The sequence below is a fragment of the Mus pahari genome, chromosome 6 (assembly GCF_900095145.1).
Source record: "Mus pahari chromosome 6, PAHARI_EIJ_v1.1, whole genome shotgun sequence".
Lineage (NCBI taxonomy): Eukaryota > Metazoa > Chordata > Mammalia > Rodentia > Muridae > Mus > Mus pahari.
The window spans coordinates 12,270,502-12,296,902 of NC_034595.1; the positions used below are offsets into that span (position 1 = coordinate 12,270,502).

Here is a 26,401-nt window from a genome sequence, read left to right on the forward strand (position 1 = left end):
CTTTCTTTCTTTCTTTCTTTCTTTCTTTCTTTCTTTCTTTCTTTCTTTCTTTCTTTCTTTCTTTCTCTTTTCCTTCCTTCCCTCCTTTCCTTCATTCTTTCTCTCTCCTACTCCTTTGCTCCCTCCCTCCTTCAATCCCCCCCCTCTCTCTCTTTCATTTTTTCTCCCAGAGCAGCTTTGGCTACTCTGTTCCCAGAATGCTTTGTTCTTCTCTACCCTCTGAGCTGCCTCTGGGGGTTAAAAATGAGAGCTCCAGATCTTTGTTGGTGGTAGGCCCTGGTTCTGCAGAAACCCCCTAATCCCCTGTTTACCACAACAGGAGTCTATTGCCATAGAAATGATAGCTGAGATCCCACAGTCCACAGCACTGACTTCACAGCAGGGCCTGGTAAGATGAGAAGCCAAGCAAACAGAGGAACAGAATTCACTGGAATAGTAGGGACTCTGTTGCCTTGAAAGAAAGGGGGGATTGTCCTTATCCACATTAAAACAAAAATGCATGAGTGAGCTACGTCTTTGAGAATGCTGTAGTTTATTTTCTGTATAATACTGCCTGACTACAAGTTGTAATTTGGAATCTTGTACCATGGGATCATTTGCTTGCTAAGAAAGGTCAGCACTTTCCCTTCGTGGCATTTGTTTCTTATTGGTTTATGCACAATGGATGTGCTGCAGTCTAAGATCCCCCCTTCTCACCAAGCATTGTTTTGTTTCTGTTTGTTGCCCATGTCCTGTCGGTTTCCTCCTGTTCCTATTAACAGAAGACAGAGAACCCGAGCAGGACACTAAAGGTATTTTCCCCTTCTCTCTGCCTTGCTGCTTCTTTTTAGATGCACAGTATACTTACTTCCGTTGCTTATTTTCCTGACCTTACATCCTATTAGTTTATCAAGAAATGGCAAGTGGCCCATGGGAGTAAGAAGTCACAGCATCAAACAGAGAACTTGAACATGGGGCTGCTTTCCTGTAGATGCAGGCTATGGCTCCATCAGAGTTCTCAGGAGAACATTGAATCCAGAGAAGGGTTAGAATCACATATTCCAAATTCTAGAAGCACAGCATGAGATTAAAGAAAAAGAACAGACAAGAAAACTAACCCCCACGGGTCAGGACAGATAGTTATTTGGGAGGGGGTATTAAGATTTTGGAGACGTATTAAAAATTTTTTATTATGTTTGGCTAATTTATGTTTGGTTACCAACATTTCAGTGCAATGAGGAGTTTAATGCATTTGCTCTAAATCAGTAAAAAATGAAGTGATTTTTATTTTAATTAACATGAAGATGTATATTTGTCTGGGACAGCCCCCATGAACGACAAGCCTCCCATCAACGAAAGTAACTTCTCTCCCAGTAAGACCCGTGTTCTCAACCAAACTTTGGTGATCTGAGGCCAAAGCCACAAGTCCTTGGGTCACACTGTTCGGTTCTAGGCCATCTTATCTGTCTTAAGCTGCCATTGTTTTAAACAGTGCCTCCTTCTCATTTTAAGAAACAAGTGAAATTGACTAAGTACTTTAGACTCACAATCCTGGGGGTCATGAGTGCTTCAGGTTCCAGAGTTTTTCAGATTCTGGAATGTTTGCTCAGTCTTGACCAGTCATCCCAAATCTGAAGATCGGAAGTCTATCTATGAACCTGTTGAGAGTCATGTTGGCACTCTTAAAGAGTTTGGGCTTCTAAATTGTCAGACTGGGAAATTGACAGGCCTGTGCATCACAGTGGATCAGGAAGTAGGGAGCCTGGACCAGGACCACGAAATACATACAGTGCTCAAGGTCTGCTCCAGCAGCCCAGTTCTGCTAGCTAACCTTTTGTTCTAAAGAATTTATCACCCGGGCCAGAGAAATGGCTCAGTGGTTAAGAACATCAGTGCTTTTACAGAGGATTCATCATTCATCCTGGGAGGCTCAACTGCCTTTAGCTCCAGCTCCGGGGGATCTGCCATCCTACTCTGGACTCCTCAGGCACCTGCACTTACATGTGCACACACTATGTGCATACTCCCCCACAATTAATGTACACATAATTAAAATGATAAATAAATCTTCAAAAAAAAGAAGAAACCCGGACTTCCCAAAGCAGCAGTACCAGCTGCAGACAAAGTATCCAAGCATATGAGCATGTGGAAGACATTTTAGATGTAAGCCATAGGAGAGGCCTAACCTGTATCTAAAATGTTTTTCCTCTTTCTAGATACCAGGTTATTTACAGCACTAATCAAGTAAAAGCCTTCCACCTGGCAGCCTGGGTTTCTTAAGCCATCTCCCTTTCCCCTTTATTGTTGCCTGTCACTGATCCCTTGAAACCTCTATAAAGAATTCTCCAATGGAAGGTAGGAAATACTATAGAAGGAAAAGAGTAAGAGAAAGTAAAATAGCTAAGCTCTCACTGTGCCTTTGAAATATCCATTCAGAAATAGAGAACTGGCTGAGAAATCTCTTGGACTGCCCTCTAACAAGAAGAGAGACTAGAGACCTGCCATTTCAGGAGTTGGCTCAGGTCTCCTGCTCCCTGCATTTCCCATGATATTACAAGAACAATTATGATGGACATAGCTCCTGAACACATTCGACCTTTAAAATGGCAACCGTAAGACTGGTTATAAATCTGAAAGCAATTTGGAAAATGAATGCGGCAGGTGTTCAGGGTGGGGATAGAAGGAGTATGCCTGAGTTTATTATAAACTGTTTTGATGTAGGATTCCTGACCTTCAAATAGGGCTGCAAGTTTACCCAAGGGACATAAAATCCAAAACATGTGAATAGATTCTGTAAAAGAAAAATCCTAAGGTTCAGCACTGGCCACGTCTTTTGTTCATAGTGCTGGTGAGTGCTACCATACCCAATCATGGGAACACTGGATCGTGTTAAATCAGATTACCTATAGCAAGAGAAGTGTAACCTCAGGATAGTTATAAAATCTCCCCGAATCACTAATTTCAAACTCCTATTCAGCAGTTTGCTTGTTTATATAACAAAACATATTTTCTTACATGAAAGTGAATTACAAAACAAAGACATTCGGTGCACGTTTCACTGGCTAGGAAACAGATCTCGCCCAGCTCCCCCGATCACTGAGCATCTCCCTGATGACGTAGACGGCATTCTCCATCTGTGGCTACCCACCGCAGCAATGGGATCTGCTATGGAACTATATCCAAGGTCATTCCTGCAGGGGATGAAGCTTGCCAGACTTTTATTTTTGGTTGCAGCTGCTGGGATTGTTATGGATGGTTGTTCAGTGTTTGGAATTTCTCTCAGCCCACCTTCACCATTCACGTTTAGAACTGGAAACAAATACAGATGGGGAGCCACACATGAGCCTTATTGCTGATAAAGCTGGATTGAAGAAGGACGCCTTCCCATCTAGATAACAAGGAGACTAGCGTAACGTGTGTTTGTCATGCTTGCCTCTGCAGCCTTTCCCATGGAACATCTTAATGTCTGGGTAGAGAGGTCCTGACCTGGTAACCTTTTGGTAAACTTTCAACGGCATCTCAAGCTTTTCCCTTTATAGAGGTACGATAGGCAAGAGAATGGTGGCCCAGCAGGACTGACCCACACAAACTATAGATAACTTCTTTTACCTTAGCTCACCAGAAAAGTCACCCACTAGCTCTCCCACTTATTCATTTGACAAATACTTCTGATTTCTTACCCTCTACCAGGCAGGGTACATCTATCGATACACAGAGACCCACATATATAGGTCAGCTTGCAGCGATGAGCAAAGCCAAGCCAGGCCTTGATAATGTTTGCATCCCAGGGAGAGGGACATGCAATACAAATAAATAAAGGACCCACAGTTGTTGAGTGGTGCTAAGTCCTATGTGAATATAACCAGAGTGAGGGGCAGGGAGAGCACTATGGAAACGAGACATTGCAAAGGAACCCAAAGGTGTGGATGATGCTTAGAACCTCCTTTGGGAGGAAGAAAAGTGAAAGGAAGGCTTGAAGATGCCTGTCACTACTGCAAAGGAAAGGCCAACTCTTGTCTTTTGGAGCTCAAGAGTGTGGGATGGACTGCCTTCAGTGTAATCTCTGGGCATTTTCTTCTCTTAGCACACTACACTTAATGATGAAGCCCACTTTAGAGAGAACAACTATTTATTAGCAGTTTTATAGTCGTGGAGACACCTGTGTGGCCAGTAGTACCCATCATGTGTGCCCAAACAGAGCCCCTAGAAAGCACTGAATCAGGCAGGATAGGGAATCAATGAAGTTCAGCATCATGATGAGCAAGAGCAGCTGGCTGACTTATTCACTATCTCACTTATGCTTAGCTGTGTTGTGCAATATAGACCATCAAGGGTTTCGCAATGTACCTAAGTGGCAATCCATATAATGCAATCACCGTCAAAAGAAAAGAGAAAGGCTATATATAAATCAGAACGCAATAAACCCACCCTAGTTACTACATTTCCAAGAAGAATTTGAAGTTCCCGAATTAAAACATTTGCTTCTATAAATCAAAACAGGAGAAAGAATCTAGATTTCCTATTTTTCCAGTTTGTTTTCATTGTCCTAGTTTTGATCCAAAAGGCCCTCGTTTCAAGTCCAGGGGCTCAGTCAAGCCCTTCAAACGCTGCTGTAACAAGACTGAAACCAACATGATCCAACTCCCAGTCTTTCAAGGCCCGCACTGTTCTCAGTGCTCAAAGGCTGTGAGCCCCATGTGCTTCCCATTACAGTGACTCAACACCAAGCCTGCAGTGCCAGCCCCTGCACACACTATTCCAGCCATGTGTTCCAGATGTGTGCCATAGGCTAGGTCTCCATTACTATCACCAGAAAACAAGAACAGTGTGTGGCTGACCCCTGCTAGGATGCCGGTCAGCCTGGGTTTGGCTGTCAAAGGAGAACAGCCTGTGAGCTTGGATTCAGTGGGGGGAAATAAGAATCCAAAGTGAGAACTTAGGTGATATGGCCCTTAAATCTTTTTCAGACTATAGCAGATTTCTTCCCTCTTTTTTCTGCATTCTGAGTTTGACAAACATGGTCTCCAAGATATTGCTTCTTGTGTTCCTGAACTCTGATTTTTTTTGTTGGGTATTTAATTAGATACCAGGACCTTCTAAAGCCAGGTTATTGCTGTTAATTTTTAGATATCATTACATGGTATGTTGTTCACGTTGACCTCAAACTCCCATGTACCTGAAGATGACCACGTGGACTCCAATTTTCCTGCCTTTATTTCCTCAGTGGTAGGATTACAGGCATGTCCTACTCCATGTGGTTTATGTGGTGCTGGGGACTGAACCCAGGACTTTGTATAACTTAGGCAATCACTCTACCAGTGAACTATACCTGTAGCCCTCTATTTTAGTTTTAAGAGACAGATTCAACTGCATGTTAAACATTCACTATATTAAAAAATATTTAGTATTTTTTTCAGCACTGTTGTCATTTAACATGACATTTTTATTACTTTTCTCTCCTCTTGACTTTGGGGTACAACCTTAACATATTTAAAGTGGGTGAGCCCAAATGGTGTTATAAATAACACATCTTGGAGTCCTCAAAAATCAAAAGATAGGAAGTCAAGCTAATTCAACTTTGCACCAACCAAAGATCCAGGTGTGAAGGGAGATCAGCACATTTTTATACCCCTGAGTGATGTGACCTCCTAAAGAGGTCAAAAGTCAGAGGGACTGCCAAGGAGCTCCAGCCTCACTGTGACTGTTTTGTCAATCTTCTGCCTTGTCCACATGAACTCCATGAATTTCAGTGAACTAGAAGAACTAAGTCAAAGTGCTGTGACAATTAGGGTTTAGAATTCCTGTCATGTGCTGGTCTCAGGCCGTAGAAAACATCAGAAAAGAGCATAAAATATGTTGACAATGGGAAAACAAAAAGATTTCATAATAGCCTAAAAGCCTGTTGGACTGAACGTCAGAAGGCATGAGACCAGGCTCATTACCATCATTGCTGTTACTCTGGGAAAGTAAATAGAATTAATGAGGAGCCGGTTTCCACATCAGAAAAGAAGGACAGAAAGTGTAGCTCATCTTCTGAACTGCATTCTCCAATTCATTCTGAGTTTCTACCCCTCTCTTTTTAATTCAGGATAGAACTGCTAAGCCTGCAGATTGATTTTTTTTAATTGGGGAAGATGTATAACCATAAGAAATGCAGAAGTCCCATACTCCTCCTCACATTTATCTTAAAGATTCCTTCCCCCACCCCATCATCTCATTCTTTGAAATGTGTGATATATTTGAATGTGTTCTCAATACTAAAGATAGAGTTGAGGATATAAACCATTAATTATTTCTTTAGTTTGCTAAAATAGTGTCTTGTGTTTATTTTCATCATGAATTCTTCTGGGCACTTAATCCAGCAGGAAACAAAATAGACCAAGACATTCTAGTGGGGCGGCTGAAGAACACATAAGTAGGAACTGACAGAAAATCAGATAGCAGTAAGTGTATAAAGATCATAAGATAGAAGGGCAAAGGTGATTGGGAGTTGTACTGTGTGGTGGATGAGTATGGTTCTAAGAAAATGTCTCTTGAAGTGAGACAGGAGTTATACACATAAGGAACCCATCACATTTAGATATGAGCATAAATGTTCTAGACTGGACATCAGCAAAGGTAAACTTCTATGCTGGAACTAAGCTAAGTGTGTCCTGGGGTGGTGACAAATGCAGGATCATAGCACAGGGAGCATAGAGGGCAAGCATAGCAATACTGAAGGAGTGAGCATATTCAGGGCACACAGTGTGACTGGAGTTTTAAAGTCCTGCCTTGCTTAGCCAATCACTCATGCCCTTTGTTTTCCTAACAGTTTTTGCAAGAATCCTGCGTGCTCCTGAGTCCCACAATGTCACCTTTGGTTCCTTTGTAACCCTACGCTGCACAGCAATAGGCATCCCTGTCCCCACCATCAGCTGGATTGAAAACGGAAATGCTGTGAGTGCCTTGTGATCGGGGTGACTTGGGGAAGACCTGCTGGTGGGGACTTCCTGCACACAGCATGTACCTGTAGTCGTGTGGTGGTTTGAATAAGAACAGCCCCTGGTGCCTCATATGTTTGAGTATGTGGTCCCTAGTTGGTAGAACTCTTTGGGAAGGATTAGGAGGTGTGTCACTGGACACTTTTGAGGTTTTAAAGAGCTATTCACTCTGCCACTCTCTCTGCCTTCAATCTGCTGATCAAGATGTAGGCTCTGAACTGTTCCTGCTGCCATACCTTTGCTCCACCATCATGGACTCCAATCCTCTGAAACCATAAGCCTCAAATGAAATGTTATCATTTATACATCACCATGATCATAGTATTTTATCATAGCAATGTGATTTTCATAAAATGTACCAGTAAAAGACCAGTTCCCTGGTGGAAGCTACTTTAATGGAAAATAATCCAGAATTATAATCCACTCAATATTTCATTTTTAATAGTGCTACTAGTAGCTAATGTGATCACATGGTTATTTGAGCCAGGTCCTCTTCCAAGTACTTTATATACAAGCATTCACACATTCACTTTATAAACAAGTATGGAGCATCTGAGCAATCAGTAATATTGTAGGCTCTGTAGCAACAAGAGCAAGAAAAATGAGAGACCTTCCCTGATGTCAAACGGCTTCCATTCTGGTGGGCAAGGATAGAGAATAAAGTCAAAGACAATGTGTGTGAATTATGTTATCTACAACAAAACAAAACAAACAACCAAGCAAACAACAACAATGAAAACCCATAAATCTAGAAATGGGTTAGAGAGCTGGACTTTAGGAGACAGATTCCAGTTTCAGGAGAGTAGTTGAGTCTACTTGAGTCAAAGGCATCTGGGAGGAGGTCTGGATATGACGAAAGGGGACGCTGTGTGTATAGTTGCTGGAAAACTACCAGACAAAGTCTAGGAGATAAGGGTGTAGACGTGATTTGTTGGAGGAGCAGCAGGAAGGTTTGTGTGGTTAGAGACCAGTGAGTGAAGAGTGCCGAGATGAGGGGTGCACGTGGCCACTGGGGATCAGAAATTCCTGCAGGGGCTGGGAAGCAGCTTCAGCTGTCCTTCGCCTGACAGGGGACTCAACTGCAAGTCTGTTTCCATTGTCTATGGTCCCATGACTCTTCCCCATTGTTTCCTGTTCCTTCATGTCTGGTTATCTTCCACTGGCCACTGTTCATTGTACTGGAATGAAGATGTCTAATTTGAGGGCTGGAGGTTGGTACTTTCTTCTGGAAATGATCTTTGCTTCATCTGTCAGAATCTAAGGGTTACCTCTAATCTTGGGCCACTTAAGGTATGAAGCTCCTGGTATATGCCTAGTGATTATAGCACAGGCGTAATACTTCAGGTGGACTATTTCACTTACAGATCACATTGAGATTATCCTGACTCCTAGTGCTTTGGGATCTCTCTTTCTTATTATCTAATTATTCTCTATGCTTTACCATTGCTACATTTTATTTTTCTCTTCTCACTCATTAAAGACAACAAAAAGAAAATTTAAAACTTTCAAGGTTGGGAAGTCTTTCAGGGGAAGAGTAATACTCTACATTTTTTGTATGTGAATTTTTCTGGAGGTTTTATTCATTATGAAGGCTCATCTGTAACAGCTAGGGTTTTTTGTTTGTTTTGTTTTGTTGTTTTTTGTTTTGTTTTGTTTGGGTTTTTTGTTTTGTTTTCATTTGTTTTGTGTGTGTGTGTGTGTGTGTGTTTATTTGTGTTTGGTGAGAATATATTTTTTTTTTATGATCTGTAACCAAAATCAACTTGAGGATGAAAGGTTTTAAGATAATAGCTTATAGTCCATCCTGAAAGAAAGTCAGGGCGGGAACCTGGAGACAGTAACTGAAGCTGAGGCCATGGAGGGGTGCTGCTCATTGGCTTGCTCTCCATGGCTTGCTCAGTCTGCCTTCCTATACACCCCTGGGCCACCTGCCCACAGTGGGTTCGTCTCTCCCAAACCAATCATCCTTCAAGAAAATTTCCCACCAACTTGCCTACAGGACTGTCTGGTAGAAGCCATTCCCCATTTGAGGTTACTCTTTTAAGATGACCAGTTTGACCAGACAAAGTAAAACAAAAGACTAACCTATCATAGTTTTAAGATTGTGTTCAGGAGGTAAACAAACATATTTTCATTGTTTTAGTCTAGATACAATTTGAATCAATGTAATTCCTTGTCACCAGTTGTATCAACTGTTGGCAAGCATGGCAGTTTTCACAGTAAATGGGAGTCTCCCTCCTGTTGAAGCGCCTGCCTCTTCACTCCGAAAGCACCACTACTTTTTGTATGTTTGTTTCACTAGGCTGTTTCATCTTGCTCCATTTTCTGTTCTGGATTATTGTGTCTATTTTCTAAACTGGGAGCAGCCTGTTCTTTCAGTGAGCTATCAAGATCATGTTCCAGGGACAGACAGCGTTAGGCCAGCTTCATGGAATTGCCTAGCAAGCTTGGATCTTTTTCTTTGGTGCAGAGCCTGAAGCGAAGAGGCTAAGATGCAAGTCTCTGAAACTCTGAGGCATATACGTCTGAGGATAGCTTCTCTCTCCTCTACATTCTCTCTCCTCAGGCTCCTAGACAGGAGACCCCTCTCTGTGATTGATATTATTTACAATCAACTTGACTGGATTGAGAGTCACCCTGGAGATTTAGAAAGCACCAGAGCATGAACTATGGCTGTTAAAGAATATTCACATGATGTATGCTGGCTAGTCACCAACTAGAACCAAACTAAAACTAACCTCGGAACATGGTAATAAGCCTATAACGCTATAAAAGATGAGATCATTTCCCATCTCCCATGCGAACTAAAACACTGAATGGTCAGAGACAAAGAGCAGGAGAAAATCCAACAGTGTGTCCCAACTCGATGAAGATGTTTCCTTTCTGCCCTCGTCAATGTTCACTTCTTTTTTTTTTTTTTTTTTTTTCATGAAAATTTTTAGTAAAATGAATTTGAAAGTGACAGGTAGCTTTTATTTTCTTTTACAATAGTGGATATAGTAATTTGATGGAAATAAAAAGAGAGCTTACTATTTTTAAAAAGAAAGTCTCTGCATGTTATAGAACCAGATTTATTAAGTTATTCTGATAACGACTGTTATATAGACATTTAGCTAAAAATTTAGAAAAAAATACATATCTCTCATTCTTTGTCCAATTCACATGATTCCTAAAAATGTGTAAAAGTTGAAATAGTTTTTTAAAGAGAGTTTTATAAAATAAATTGTGTGTGTGTGTGTGTGTGTGTGTGTGTGTGGTCAGTAAACTTTGGAGTTATTTTATATAGTTAACTGGTAAAAGAAAATAATAACATATAACAAGTCTTATGTGGGATGATTCAGTAGGCAGCTTGAAAGAAGACAATATTTATAGTTATGGAAATACAAAACAATATGTAAATGTGTTTTATCCCAGTATTTTTTCTATGATACAGAGATAAACAATATTTAGTATATCTACAGGAGTATGAACCTTTTGTAAGGAGGTAGATTGCGGCTGATTTGCTTGAGTGCAGCAATTATTTCACTGAGTACATGCATGCAAAATATCATTCTTGTGCCTTAAACACATTACAGAAAAATATAATAAATATATAAATATGTAATATAAATATACAAAAACTTTTGGTCATACCTGTTACATGAGGTATTCCCAGCTAGCTGGAGTTATTTGTAATGTAGGGCCAATGAAGACTGGATACTTTACAAGTCATTTCTGGGTTCAGGTGAAGTCATGCTGTTACTAGTACTGTCAATGGATCAATGATGCACACAAATGCTGTACAGGTTTATATGATGTAAGATGGGAGTTAGGGTGCTTATCTGACTATATTTTACTTACTCTAAAGACATTTCTTTTTAAAAGCTTTATTTAAGTTTTACTTTGTGTGTGTGTGTGTGTGTGTGTGTGTGTGTGTGTGTGTGTGTGTGTGATGCACAAGCTTGTGGGTTTCTGTACATATGAGTGCAAGAGCCCAAGGAATTCAGAAAAGTCTATCAGATTGCCTGGGGCTAGAGTTACAGGCAACTGTATGGTACCCATTATTATGTGGGTGCTGAGACCCAAACTAGGATTCTCTGCAAGAGAAGTATATGTTCTTAACCACTGAGCCATCTCTATAGTCTCCCAAAATTCCATTATTATATTTTTCTGTAATATGTTTAAGGCATAAGAATGATACTTTGTATACATTTACTCAGTGAAATAATTACTACAGTTAAGAAAATCAGCAGATGAATTTACGCCCTTACAACAGTCATCACTATCAGAACGACAGACTGTTTCAGCTTAGTGGTTCTCAACTTTCCTAATGCTGCGACTCTTTAATACAGTTCCTCATGTTGTGGTTACTCCCAACCATAAAGCAATTTTGTTGCTACTTCACAGATGTAATTTTGGTAGTTACGCACCATAATGTAAATATTTGATATGCTGCAGATCTAATGTGTGACCCACAGGTTGATAACCACTGCTCTATCCAGAGATAATTTATTCTGGCTTCTTTAGTTAAGTGGACCAGAGTGATTTGGCAAAAACGTCCTTACTGTCAGATGCGTCTTAATGTCAGACATAATGACCTGGGTTAAGTCCTGCCATACCTTGGTCACTGTGGGGTCTGGGTTCCAGGACTCTCTGTGGATAACAATTCCTAGGATGCTCAAGCCCACATGTCCAATCTTGTCATCTTTGCACATAACCAGTATATATCCTTCTCTGTACTTTAAATCATCTCTTAGTACAAATGCTGTGGAAATAGCTGTGACACTATTTTATTTAGGGGATAATGACATGTTAAAAAAAAAATCTCATGCCTGTTCAATATAGACATTAATAATATTTTCAATACAAAATTAGTCAAATCCATGCAGTCCACAGGCAGACGTGCAGGGTCACTGTACCTATAGACAGTAAACATACCTTGGTAAAAGGTCACAACAAGAATCTGAAGTTATCCTTTTAAAATTTTAAAGCCCAGAGAGCAAGGGAAATGATCCAATTAGAAGGCAGAGGGTGCTTTTATGTGTAGATCATCAAAAATACTAAACTGTTGGGCCTAACAAGCTATGAAGAAAGAAAAACAAATTCAAACTGTGACCAACAAGGCCTGCTGTGTATGAGTCACATAGAGAATCATGAGAGGTCTCTTGATGCAAGAGGAAAAGCATTTAGGAACCACATTATCCTTGACCAGAGAGCTTCAGAATACCCTGGGCTCTCCTCTGAACTATTTCAGCACTTGGATGGAGTTCCCTAGAGAGCCCAAGAGGTTTAAAGAATTCTTCTTTCTGTGAGGCTTGTTTCCAGTGACCTTGTGACCTTGGGTGGAATCAGGGATGTTTAGGAATGACGTGCTTAGGTGTGAACAGGAAACAGTGGGCAGCTGTAGTTAAAGTATTTTATTAAATCCCGACACAGGGTTCCTTCCCTCCTTATACCATTTGTGTTCTTAGATGAAAGATACACACAGCCTTTATATTTTAATATAGCTTAAGCAGTATAATAGCTGGGCAACTGCCTAACCTCTATGTTGTTAGAATCTACTTTCTATCTATAACCCCATCATTACTTACTAATTTCTATATTCTGTCTTGGCTGCTCTTGACCCAATTGAGCAGCCCTCTGGACCACATTCTCTCGGCCCTTTTACAATGGTGGCTCTGATTCTCCCTCCTGCAAGTTCTTTTTCTTCCATGGCTGCTCTCTTGCACACTCTCCTAAGGCATAGCGGCTACTTCTTCTCCTCCCTCCTCGTGATTCCAATCCTGGGAAACCAAAACCCCACCCGTGTCTCTTCTACCCAGCTATTACCTGCTGGCATTTTTATTTACCAATCAGAATTAGCTGGGGGCAGGTTCCTAGAAACTACATGTAGCCTCCAGGTCTTGGGCACCAGCACTTAGCTGTACAATAACAGCAAAAGACAAAACCTTAACAGGCAGCGCTAGGGCCTTGTTTGTTTCTGAGTTGTTCACAGCACTGCATAGCTCTTCTTCTCTGAGGAAGGAACCAACTTGGCAAACAAAGAAAGCACATGGTTTTGCTCCTATAAACTGGAAAGAGATGATCCTCACAAACAAGATATAAAAGGCAAAACCACCAAGCACACAGACAGCCCACATTCAGATCGCGCAGGCTGTCTCATTGCTGTTCTGTAGCAAAATCGGAGAGAGTTTTCAGTTAAAGATGTCTAGCTGCTTAGGCCTACCACAAAAACCTGGGTCTATAAGGTGTTGGGTTTCTGAGAAATGTGATAACAAAGAATTCAACAGAAATTCATGAATGTAGACGTGGGGGGGTGCAGGGAAGTGAGACCCAAAGTGTTGCTTGCCTAGGCGTTCTCCAGCTGTGGAATTACAAGCTCATTTCATTAAGCTCAATACTTTTGTGTGTGTGTGTGTGTGTGTGTGTGTGTGTGTGTGTGTGTGTGAATTCTGGAGATCAAACTCAGAGACTTATGTTCTCTTGCTAGTAAGCCAAGCCCTTTGATTTTGGGGCTGTCATGCTTAACCTGGATGCATACCTCTTAAAGATATTTCTCTATGCTTTGTCAGTTTCCCATAGAGCCTATAGAGATTACTTATGTGGGGGAAGTGCCCTAACACTTGATCTGACCTGGGAAGTTTTCCCAGTGATAGAGATTGGCAATGAGGATAGAGGATGGCAAGACAAAGAAGATGATTGAAGAAAATTTCACTAACTAGTTGTTACAGAAAATGTCTAGTGCTGGGGACCAGAAGCCATTAGACATTAGGAAGAATGCTGGCCATAAACTGGGTGTATCTGAAAAGGCCCACAAGCATGAGCATGTGAGCTTGAATGCCCCGAGCCCACATAAAAGCTGGAAGTAAAAGTTCACATCTGTAATCCCAGAGCCTCTACAGAGACGTGGGAGGCAGGGACAGACAGCCTCTAGAAGCTGATAGATACAGTAGGCCAGAGAGCCTGTCTCAAACAATGCAGAAAACAAGGCTGGCCATCCAAAGCTGTCCTCTGATGCACTGTGGCACCCCACCCTAGTCTATGTACACACATGCATGTGCATGTATACATGTGCATCACATGCATACACACACACATACACACACACATATTTAAAAAATAAAGAAAAATTATCACATCTCAAAGCTTCCCCCTTGCTAGTCTGAGAAAACATGCAACAAAATAGTAAGATAACTTTCTTCAAATTCCCCATTCTTAGCCATATTCACACTGAGGAATTTATTCCAGGGAAGCCAAACTGAACTCACCGTGGTGCCGTCATCTACTCTTCCAAAACATCATCGGCTAATTCTTTAATTTTTCTCAGTCACTTGAAATTCCTTCACACTGGTATCATTTCCCCTTCACCTAAGTAGTGGTGATTAATGAATAGTTATTGAAAATGTGCCATGGTGCTTAAGAATACAGAAGAAAGACTTGCCGTTTCAAAATAAGCTGTCGTCTTAGCAATGACATTTGTTGATTTGTTGAGGTTTTGACATTCACTTTCTGTTGCCCTGACCAAATATCTGAGAAAAACAACATCAGCATGGAAGACAGACTCATTCTGGCTCATGGCTTCAGAAGCCTGAGACTACAGTCACGTGGCTTCCGCTCTTGGATGTGATTCCACACAATACCTCTATTGCTGTGGGCGTGCGTGGATGAGGGTGCTCTCCTCAGGACAGCTGTGAAGCAGAGAGGAAACAGGGGCTAGAGGTCTGACATCCCCTTCTAAACCACATGCTCGATGACATAACTTTCTCTTGGTTCTACCATTTCTTAATGCTTCAGCAGTTCCCGATATTACCAAGTGTAAATGGATTGTACTAAACTCTACTAGTTCTTAATATGACCCTGCCAGCCCCCTGATAATCAAGGCAGAGTTCAATGGATTTTTAAAATCAGCTCTAGCACAATGGCTGGATAAATTACCCCTTATCTAATTTGCTATATGCTAGACTGTTAATTCCCCAGCTGAGATCCCCAAGTATTGTGCTGTTTTCTTGCCCAGTCTGTTTCCATCCCAACAACCTGTTCATTTTCCTGCCACATGCTAATGATCCATCTGGCCTCATAGCAGTCTGCTTCCTCCTCTCCTCTCCACTTGTTCCCTACCTGAGAACTGAAGCCTGATAGCTGAAACCTGCCTACCTCTATTCATCCCAGTAACTGGCTGTAGCCACTTTTATTTAACCAATAGCTTTAAATTAGGGAGCAAGATTATATAGCATCACTTGGTATATGTGAATATCTGCGCATCGAAGGGCAACTAGCTCTTAGGGGCCAGTATTTGAATGCATAGCAGCTCCAGACCAAACCCCGACAACCATGACTGCCAAACAATCCTTTTACACATAAGGCTTTGAAAATCTGTGTGGTCCAAGCGACTGGGCTTGCTTACTAACAATTCATTTGCCTTCTTTCGAAGGACTGGGGAATATAATGGTTAAAAGCCATTGACTTTGGTGTTAGACCAACAGGGTGCAGTTTCTAACTCAAAACTGAATAGAAAATGTTGATAGTCTTGGGCCAGTGGTAAAGGTGCCTGCCACCAAGCCTGATGACGTGAGTTCAAAAGCTACGCCATGGAAGGAGAGAACCAACTCACACCCTGCCACCTATGCCATGACATGGGCATGTCCGCGAACTTACGAAAAGAAACAAAAAATATAATTTCAACAATTTAAAAATTGTAGGCACTGTTTACTAAAGTTAAATTGATGACTAATGAAAAGGCATTTATATAGTTAATCTGTCAAATCCATGTTAATATATTGATATTCTGGGTCTTTAAGAACGTTTGACTTCTGGTTTGAGGGCCCAGAATAATTTGTATGCTGTGCCTTGGCCTTATAAACAACTCTTCTTACTACACATCTATCAATCTGATGCCCTTTTATAGAGAAATGGTCAGATGCTATAGAATCTAAAACTTCTCACTCTTGTCTGCAGATCAGGATAAATTGTAGAGTATCCAGGAAGAATGCCATCAGTTACCCATCATCATCTCACCAACCAGCTAAAGCGGAGTGACGTGAAATAATAACTGTTAGTGGTCACAAGTTAGTGGTCAACTCAGGGTTTTGCTGATTTGAGCCAGGATTGGCAAACACTGGGCTAGTCTTGCTTTCATCCCTGTCAGTTTGGGTGGGTCTTGGCTAGTCCAGAATATCTTTCTTCGCATGTTTGGTGGTTTGGTGCCTTTTCCAGGGGATAGATGGGGCATGTTTACTTCATCCCTTGGTGTCTTAGTTAGGGTCTTTATTGCTGTGCAAAGACGCTGTGGCCATGGCAATGCTTATAAGGGACAACATTTAATTGGCTTACTGGTTCAGAGGTTAAGTCCATTATCATCATGGGAGGCATGGAGGCAGACACAGTGCTGGAGAAAGAGCCAAGAGGTCTACATCTGGATCCATGGGCAGCAGGAAGAGAGACACCGGTCCTGGCTTGAGCATCTGAAACCTCAGAGCCCACCCCCAGTGACACATTTCCTCCAACAAGGCCACACCTCCTAACAGAGGCACTCCTTATGAGCCTATGAGGGCTGTTTTCATTCAAACTACCATATCCACCAAGTTCTCTTTAGATTTTTCACAGAGGGACCCAGCATCCAAAATCAAAAAGAAAGCACGCCACAATGTGCCAGAGTTTTGTGAGTAATCTCAGAACACATCACTGGCTATTCTAGACCAAAGGGTGGAGAATGAGAGAAGGACTGGGGAGCTTGTTTCTGTATTTGCAGTTCTCCCCATGCCCGTTGATCATAACTGAAATGCTCTACCCTTCCAGGCAACCGATGTGGTGTCTTAGGAGAGGGTAATCTAGTTCTACCTTTTATTTTGCCCACACCCACCCAGGTTTCTTCAGGTTCCATCCAAGAGAGTGTGAAAGACCGAGTGATTGACTCAAGACTCCAGCTCTTTATCACAAAGCCAGGACTCTACACATGCATAGCTACCAATAAGCATGGAGAGAAGTTCAGCACCGCAAAGGCTGCAGCCACTGTCAGTATAGCAGGTAGGTGCTGTGTGTTTACAGTTCTCCAGAAGAGGGGGCAGCTGGCACTCCATAGCATCTGGAAGAGAGGCAGAGGTAAGAGCCCCTTACCACCCCAATCCCCTTGAAGCTATTCCCTTGTTCACTTTGACACACACGGGTGACACACACGGGTGACACACACGGGTGACACACACGGGTGACACACGGGTGATTGAGACATAGATTTTGACTTTGGTGTATTAAAACAAAATTTTAACATTCTTGTTCAAGTGATGGATACCAATTTACAGAACCTTACGTTTCTCTTTCTCTCCCTTTTAATTTCTTTTCTTTCTCTCTCCCCTCCCCTCCCTATCTCTACTCATAAGTCTTTCCTCCCTCTCTCTCCCTTCTTCCATCTCTCCCTCCCCCCTTCTGCCTCTGCCTCCCTTCCTTCCCTCCCCCTCCCTTTCTTGCTCCCTTCTCCCTTCTTGGTTCTTGATTCCTTCCTTCTATCGTTTCACCCTTCCTTCCTTCTTTCCTCTACTCTTTCTTTTAGAACCTCTCCTGTCCCCTCTCTGGGTTAAGCAAGCTTCCCAAGGCTCTCAGAAAGTTGGTAGATATTTAACATGGCTGAACCAGTTTCCACACAGCTGTTTCTTAAGGGCATTTTTTACCATGTTTTTTCATTTTGCTTTGCTTTGCTTTGCTTTGCTTTGCTTTGCTTTGCTTTGCTTTGCTTTGCTTGTATTTTACTTCCTGTGTTACCCAAGTGACAACAGGGTTTGCAGGTATTTTCATGGGAAACAGCTGGCACATGTGTTTCTAGGCTACCTGCATTGTGTTGTGAAGGGTTATTTTTAAAAGTTAAATATCCAAAAGGCTTCTGGGCACATTTGTGGAATTCCTAGAGGTGGAAATAATCCGTGTATCAGGAAATGCCAGGCATGTTAGACTCATAGCAGGCCTACTGTTCAAGGATCAGTCGAGAGGTGTTTGGCCGGACATGTAAAGCTAGCACTGGGCAGACTCAGGGCCAGCTCCTGGAGCCTGCTGTTTCTTATTACAGCTTATTTCTTTGATCTTTCCCAGTGGGGAACTTTCTAATAGTGCTTATGATTTTTAATCTGAAATAGAGACTACAGAGTATATAAGTAACAGTAGATAAGGCTAGACCTCAGGAGCATGCCCACAAAGGTGAAAAATAGGCTCCCTCTACTACCTCCTTGTAGGATGTGTCCTTCTATAGGGTCTTTGGTCATTATACAAGTTAAAGTATACCACTTCTTCAGGCAATGATGAGCCATGAAGAGATTCAACATACTAAAGATAATTTTTTAAAAAAATGATTACCATTTGCACCATACTTTGCTTTGTATAAAGGACTTTGTATGCAACTGTTAAATGTGCTGAATGTGGCCCAGGAGCCTAGAAAAGACATGACATCCAGAACACAGTGGCAATGGCAGGTGCTGAGAGAAGAGGTCAGCCTGCCAGGGGGAAACTGAGGTCTGCAAGCGTCCTAGTGTGGCGCTGGAGTAGAACCAGTTAGTATATGCTAGCGATTGCAACATGTTATAAGGAAAGGATGCGCACATTTATACAGGGATATTTCAGGCATATTTATGGATGGTATTTAACTTGGCTTGTTCCTCCCCTAGATGGAAGATAAATATTAATATTGTCAGTCTTCAGAGGGTCCCATGTGTACAAGTTCCTGGTTTTTTAGTGATAATCCTTGGCTAGAGTTCCTGTTCCTTCCTTCTTCATCTCTTAGCTAGATGGCAAGGAAGAAAGTGATTGATACTTCAATGGTGTCCTCAAATCTCTTGGTTCTGGAAAAGTCTGAAACTGGAGAGCTTGGGATTTCATCCTTTAGCTGGGTTAGAAGCCAAAAAGCTTCCCTGGATGACTTGCTGCCTTTGGGCACCTTCTAGAGAATCATGGCTCTTAGCAGATCATCATCTGGCTGATGATGATCTGGTCCCACAAAAATAGGATATTCATGGTCTTTCAGAAACTATAAAAGCCATTGAGCATAACTGGCATATGTTTTCCTGAGCGGCAGCATCTTCATCCCTGTCCCAACCAGTGATAACCAGATCCAATTCCATTAACAATGGCCTTCCCAGTGGAATCTTTTAATGGTACAAGACAGTCCGTGTGGAAGGCAATGGGTTAGGGATAACCAACAGTGAAAGCCCATAGAAAAGCATGGTGACACAGGGGCTGGACTAGCAGAAGCAATGCCTGGCTTGGCAAGCAGCAGCAAAGAAGGGTTTTCTAACTGCTATAGCCAGAGAGCTGAATGCAGATGCACACATCTCTACAAAGGGCTCTGGTATTTCATTGTAATGTTATCTGGATTCTAAAGCCACTAAAAGTGCTTTGGGTTTGTTCTTAGCAACAGGGGAAAGAATGAGTGGGCATCAGTCAGTAGTTACACTCAACTGCTACCAGATATTTCACAGTGATGGTGCACAAGGCACAGCCAGGAAGCTTTCTGCCATTACAAATGATGTGTGTCAGAAGAGGACCAATGATACTTTACTGACTTTTCCAGATAATTTCAAAGATACCGCAAACATGTTGAAAAAAATCAGAAATTGAAAAGACATCTAGTTTGAGAAATAAAATAATTTATTTTAAAGTATAATTTTCATGGACTCTGTCCCTGATTCCTTAACCATTCAGTGTTGAAAGGGAGAGAGGAGGAGAAGGAGGAAGGGGAGAAGAGAAAGGAAGACCAGGGAGGGAGGATGTGAAGAGGCATGTCTGTACCTTTATTTCGGAAACAAATGGTCACTCAATGATGAGAGTACCACAATTTTCTTATATCCACCCTTGAGTTGGGGTTGCTTCTCTTTACTTTCTTGTCCTTAACCTGGAGCTGTACCTTAGTGGCTTCTGTCCTCTGCTGTGTCTGGGTCCTCTTTGGCATTAGTTAATATTGTTAAGTCCATTATAGAAATTTAGAATAAGAACATCTTTATATACATGACCTCAGCTCCCTCATGGTCCAGTGTCTCCCTACATCAGGCCCTTTGGTGATTTTCATTCATTAAGGACTCTCTGCCGGCTCCTCTACAATTCAATAAAATCTAAACCCTAATTTTTAGGTCAAAATTTGTGGGAAGGGTTATTAACATCTCTCTCTCTCTCTCTCTCTCTCTCTCTCTCTCTCTCATTTTTGTTATTTTTTCCAATGTTATGTGTTTTTCCCTGCATGTGTGTGGATGGATCGTGTGACTGTGGATGCACAATTGGTGGCTAGAAGTAGTTGTTAGGGTCTATCCTCCATCACACCTCCGTACTAGACATTGAAGCAGGGTCTCTCAATTAAACCCAGAACACACAGATTTGGCTAGTCGTGCTAGCCAGCTTGTTCTGAGGATCCCCTGTCTCTGCCTTCTGAGGTTGGGATTGAAGGTGACCGTCATACCCACTGGGCATTTCTTGTGGGTTTCTAGGGACCCAAACTCACTCCACCCTTACTCAGCAGGTGTTTTAACTGCTGGGTCATCTCCTCAGCCCCAGTAGAATCTTCCGAATGCAAATGGAAGTCTTTCAGCCTAACCTGTGTCACTCAACAGAAGACATACTAGATTTTATTTTTCATAATGAAAATTAAGCCTGAGGCATTTCTTGGTGATTTCCAGTGGCTTCCCTGGTGGAATGAAAGGTCTTACAGACCTTACACAGTTCTTGACATTTCCCCCATGGTCACTTCATTTAATTTATTTATTACTCCATTTTAATTTAATATATATGTTAAATTTCAAAATATGAAAAATTCAATAAGAAACAGAGAGGTGGCAAGTTTCAAGATGACATGTGCCACCAGTATATTGAAATCTCAACTTGACATGCACACAGAGAAAACTGTTAGTCTTCTCCAGGCACGGAGTGCTGAGGAATTATGCATTTTAGAATCTTCTTTCCCTTAGGGAATCAAATTCATTACAGCTTTTAAGCAAATTCCACAACTTGAGTGATGTTTAAGGATTAATTACAGCAACTTAATTAGTTTAAACCTCCAGTCTTGTTATTCCCTTATAAATTCTCTTCTTCCTTCTGCCCACCGATAGGAACCTGGGGGAACCAATGAAATGTGGCCTGCTGCTGTTGTACAGCTGGCTCCCTCTCTTCTCGCTCCTTTATATCAAAGGAGAAGAGGATTTATAGGGAAAAGAGCAAATGGATTTCCTGAATAGACACTCAGCCTTCTCTCTGATGACTAATCATAATACAGCTAGCAATTAGAAACCATATTCTCAGGGCCAGTAATACATATTAATATCTATCATATATCTATTCACATACATCTACATCTATCTCTGTTATCTACCCACCGTTTGTCAATCTATCTACCTACCATTTGTCAATCTATCTGTCTGTCTGTCTTTCTTTCTATCTATCATCTATCTATCTATCTATCTATCTATCTATCTATCTATCTATCTATCTATCGTCTTGTTCTTCTATTTTCCTGTCTGTCTACTTTATCTATTAACTGCAAAATTTGGTAAAATGGGTATTTTCTTTCATGTGTAGCCAGTGGTGCCCATGGCTGCTACTGTCTGAAAAGATTACAGCTCCCTGGGACAGTACTGTCTTACTCTTCCCCAACTCTATCTGTTAATTTAGCTTCCAGCCTCCTCGTAAAGGCAGAGAACCTCATAGAATCTTATAGTGGTTAAGATGAGCGTGTGCTGACTTTCTTTTCTTTCTTTCTTCCTCCTCCCCCACTGTGGCTTCCTATGGACACTTCTTTCCTAGGGACAGAGTGGAGGTAAGCATCCATTACTATTCCAATGTTTCATATCCTTTGTGGTTTTAATTCAACATGTCAATGGTTTGCCTGCTAAGCACTATAAATTTTTTAGGCATTTCTAATGTCCAAAGTCATTTATTTTTATTAGATGATAAAATGAATATAAAGGTAATTAATGTCAACTGACTATTTCCCATGTGTTGGATGCTGTTCAGGAGATCCTGGCAAACAGACTATGGCTCTCCCCATTTTCAGGAAAGGAACTGAGAAGCTGCCCTGGAGACTCACTCAGCAGAAATGAGGCATTTCAATATACTACTCAAGGCTGACTCCAAAACTCCTTTATATATGTTTTTCCAAAAGATTAAAGATTATAGAAGTTTTTATTTACAGTGGTTTTTTTTTTTAGGTGCAGAATTGCTAAAATTGACTTTCATAAAAACTCTGTGTGGTAATCCGACACAGAAGCTCAACACTGAGTGAAGAGGCTCAGAAGTTTAAGACTGGAGTGGGCTACGGTGTTTGAGGGTAGCCTAGATGAGTTTAAGGCCAGTCTGTCCTACATGTCACCTTGTCTCCAAACAAACAAATGAATGAAAGAAATAACAATGGAACAATTAGTTATGTTTAGTGGTGTTTAGCTGTCAGACATAAAAGGCAAAAGAAGAAAGATAAGGAGTTCAAAAGCAACCTTGGATACCTGAAACTGTCTCAGGAAACCACCACCACCAACAACAACAACACCGCCACCACCACCAACAACAAAACAAAACAAACAGGTGAATAAACAAAACAGAAAAAGCTTTAAAAATCCCATGTAGTGTCCCAAGTACAGACGATTAATCCACAATAGCAGTAATGACCACAGCAGTTACTATCATAATACCTGTTCTCATTTTGACATTACAGGGACTTTAGGGAGAAATATTATTCTTTATACCTTTTTGTACAAGGATCCAAGGTGACAAGAGTTTCCAGACCATACAAGTCACAAAGCGCTAGGCCTCCATCAAAGTTTGGACAGACAAACTCCAGAATTCATATTCATAGCCACTGCACAGAAACTGAGAATAATATAAAACTCCAGACAGTGATTGCAATTCCATGGAGAAAATAACTCAATACATGTAAAATGTGGTTCCTTCCGAGTGGCGTCTCTGGGTACATAGCTGTGATATTCTGTTTGGAGATCAGTTGTTAGCTTTTAAGGGGGCTCTCCAGCTCTCAGAGGCAGGGCACCCACTTTCAAGAACTTTACAGTGAAACCCAGCGTCTACTGATGGGCCATATGGTACAGGCAGGTTAGGGTCGGGCCATTTGACAATGAAGGCACACCAGCAGCCTGTTAACACAATTCCCAGCTTAAAAAAAAAAATCCAAGTATTATAAAAATATTAGAAATGGAGACACAAAACCAGTTTATATACTTCCAAGTCTCCGGAGGCTTTATTTTATTTTATTTTATTGCACATGAAGATTAATTGTAAGACAGTGTAATACTGGAATCATAAATAAAATAAAGTAAAATAAAAATCCAGGGCTAAAAGAGTAGACAAGTAATCTGCATGGAAGTAAAGTCAGATGATTCCGTTTAAACGTGCTGGAAGTTAATAAATGCAGTCAAAGAACAGATCCTAACTGGTTGTGGGCTGTGCAGGTCACCCCAGCACCCGGCAGCTGGAGCAGAAGGTCGGGAAGTTTTCAGGCCAGCATTGGCAACAGTGAGACCATGGCTCAAGAAAGAAAAAAGCCGCCCGTCCCAGTCACTTTCCTCTTGTAATAATGTAAACACTCTCAAACTCTACTAATAGTGAGGAAAATGGCTGTTTTATAACTTCCAACTTAGAGATTTTTATTATTAGTCTTAAAATGGTTGTATCTATAGACAAAAAACATCCACATTTAGAAATCTATTCAGAGGAAATTAAGAATCATGGATACATTCACAACTGCTTACACTCATGGATATAGCGTATAAACAACATACCTATCTACTGATGAAGAAAATTGAGTAGTATCTTTGTTTTTAAAAGGCACAAGCAAATGTTGACAATAGCTATGAGGCAAAAATACAGGATACAAAAATGTATATACAGTTCAACTATGATATTTCTGTGTATGAACAATATAATCTAGTATACACAAGTATGTAATATATAAAACATCTGTCTAGAAGACATAATTTTTTTTAGTTTAGTAATATATTAATTTAATTTTATTTGTTCTCTGAGAATTTCATATAGTGTATTATTATCATATTCTTACCCTGTCCTCCAGCCCCTCTTAGCTCATCTCCCCGCCCCTTACCTAGCCAATCTTATATTCTTTCTCTTAGCTTCTGGGAGAGATAAAAATCAATTTTCACTGGATATTAGTTTTTAATAATAATAATAAACATTGTTTCCGTATACTGTAGCGCATTTGGTATAGTAAATGGCTCTTAACTGCACTCGCAGGAAGCACAGGAGGTTTTTCAGGAAGGTCATGATCTCCTCGCTGAGGACACCGAGCTTGGCAGTTCAGCAAAGTGACATTTGATCAGAATGCAACAGCGGAGGTTGGCAGACATTTTCTATAAAGGGTCAGATATTAATATATTCACTCTGTGAGCCATACAGACTTTATTAAAACTTCTTTGTTAGATTAGCAGAAACCCTGCCATGAAAAGTGTATAAACAGGCACACTTGCTTCCTTTTTAAATAAAACTTCACATGTCACTAGATATTCTCTTTTTAAGTTTCTACAACCACCTAAAATGTAAATATTTTTAGCTCTCAGGAAAAAGGAAGAATCTGTATAAAACCATAAACTTTAAAATATGAAGGATATGAAGTTTCAGTCAGACAGGAACAGATTGAAGAGAACTATCATAGGATAAGGTGACTAGTGTTAACAATATGTATAGTATTCTTTTTTTTAAAAAAATCACTAAGTAGATTTTAACTGTTTTCACTACAAATTGTAATATGCATCTGAAATAATACATATGTTAATTAGTTCAATTCAAAGTTTCGTGCCATACACGCCGTACAAAACTTCTGTCAATTAAATGTTATTTAAAAAGACAAAAATTTTGCTTGAAGACTGAAGAAATGTCATGTATATGCTACTTTGAAAAAAGAGTGCCCATCATGGTACACATATGTGAACATTTAACTTAGATTTAAGTACATGTAGTACTTAAGTACATGAGTAGCCATATTGACCACATTCCAAGGTATTATCAAAACTCATTTCGTCCTTTTTTGAGTCTACGTATTTCTTTAAGAACTGAGTCTAAATTAACATCTTGAGTTGCACTTGCTGGCCTCTGCCTTAACAAGCGAAACATGTACAGCCAACAGGAAAGAATGAAACCCTGCCAGCTGCTTTGAAGCTGAGCACCAGCACTGGCTGGGCACCTCCGCCTTTACCTCTGCAGGGGAAATGCAACAGTGGCCATGTAAGGGAAGATCCAAGGAGACAGAGAGCGATCAAGTGTACCTCCACTCAGCGGGGGTGGGGGGGTGGGGGGGTGGAGAGGGGGTCAGAAACCAAACAGGACATAGCTGGTTCACTGGACATGCCTCTGGACAAAGTTCAAAGGGAATAGATGGTGCCTCCTTCATAGAAACCGGAAGGAAATATTTGAAAATGGGATTCAGACATGAGTTAGTGGAGAGAGAAGGGGAAGTGTCACACGAATGTCCCATCGACTGCACAGCTAGCCTTCACAAAAGAAGGTGCGGGAGGTCAAACACTCCTTCTAACCATTACTGAAGGACCTTTGCCAGGAGGTCATATAGGAACAGGTGCCATGGGCAACATTAACTCTGATTTTTAAGAGATGGTCTACCAGAACATTCCAGAATAATCAGCATTCTATAAAGGGACCTCTGTGACCTCTGCCCCAGTGTTCAAAGAGCAACAGAGGCAGATGCATGTAAGATGGCTCTATTAGCAGTCCAGGAGCTAAAGAGGTGCACAGACTCAGGTGGCCAGTGCAAAAGCCCACAGAACACTGGGGCGGTGGGGGGGGGGGCAGTGTTGGAGACTTTCTGTTCAAAAACCAGTTCTTGCTAGGAGCGATAGTCAGGGTTTACTATTATTATTGTTGTTCTTATTTTATTATTACTGATAGATTTAGGAAGTCTGTGGACTAAATGATTCAAATTGCTTCTGTGTCTGGTATCTAAATTTTGATAGCTGTGGAAATTTTGAGTTTTATAAATATCTTCAAAAATAAAGAAAAATAAGTTAAAAAGTCAAAACTTGACTAGGCAGTTCACAAGTAGGTAGATGGAGTGGTGATTTCTAGATATATGATGTATCTCTATAAACATTAATAATAATATATATATATGTATATATATATATATATATATATATATACATATATATATATATATATTCCATGCATATGCTTGGACTGTGGAGCTAATCAAAGCATGTGTGCTATTTAAAGTTTTTATTCAAAACATTTGACTCCCCTCTTTTGTTCTTTTATTCTTCCTTTGGGGTTATTTGGCTAATATTTTTAAAAAAGTGAGTGGGGATTCATTTCTTTTTTTTTTTTTTAAAGATTTATTTATTTATTATATGTAAGTACACTCCAGAAGAGGGAGTCAGATCTCATTACGGATGGTTATGAGCCACCATGTGGTTGCTGGGATTTGAACTCCGGACCTTCGGAAGAGCAGTAGGGTGCTCTTACCCACTGAGCCA

The 26,401-nt window shown here is 40.9% G+C and overlaps 1 protein-coding gene across 7 annotated transcripts in view; it reads left to right on the forward strand.

The window, feature by feature from the left end:
* Nucleotides 1-26,401, forward strand: part of Musk (muscle associated receptor tyrosine kinase) — an 87,566-nt gene that overhangs the window by 39,051 nt on the left and 22,114 nt on the right. For 3 of the 7 annotated variants that reach the window (XM_021199825.1, XM_021199826.1, XM_021199830.2), the window contains exons 6-9: nt 762-791; nt 6,791-6,915; nt 16,802-16,961; nt 21,708-21,714. In XM_021199825.1, the coding sequence (XP_021055484.1) occupies nt 762-791; nt 6,791-6,915; nt 16,802-16,961; nt 21,708-21,714 (322 nt within the window). Of the gene's footprint in view, nt 1-761; nt 792-6,790; nt 6,916-16,801; nt 16,962-21,656; nt 21,715-26,401 lie in introns of all 7 variants that reach the window. The other 4 variants (XM_021199828.2, XM_021199829.1, XM_021199831.2 and 1 more) reach the window with 2 other exon arrangements.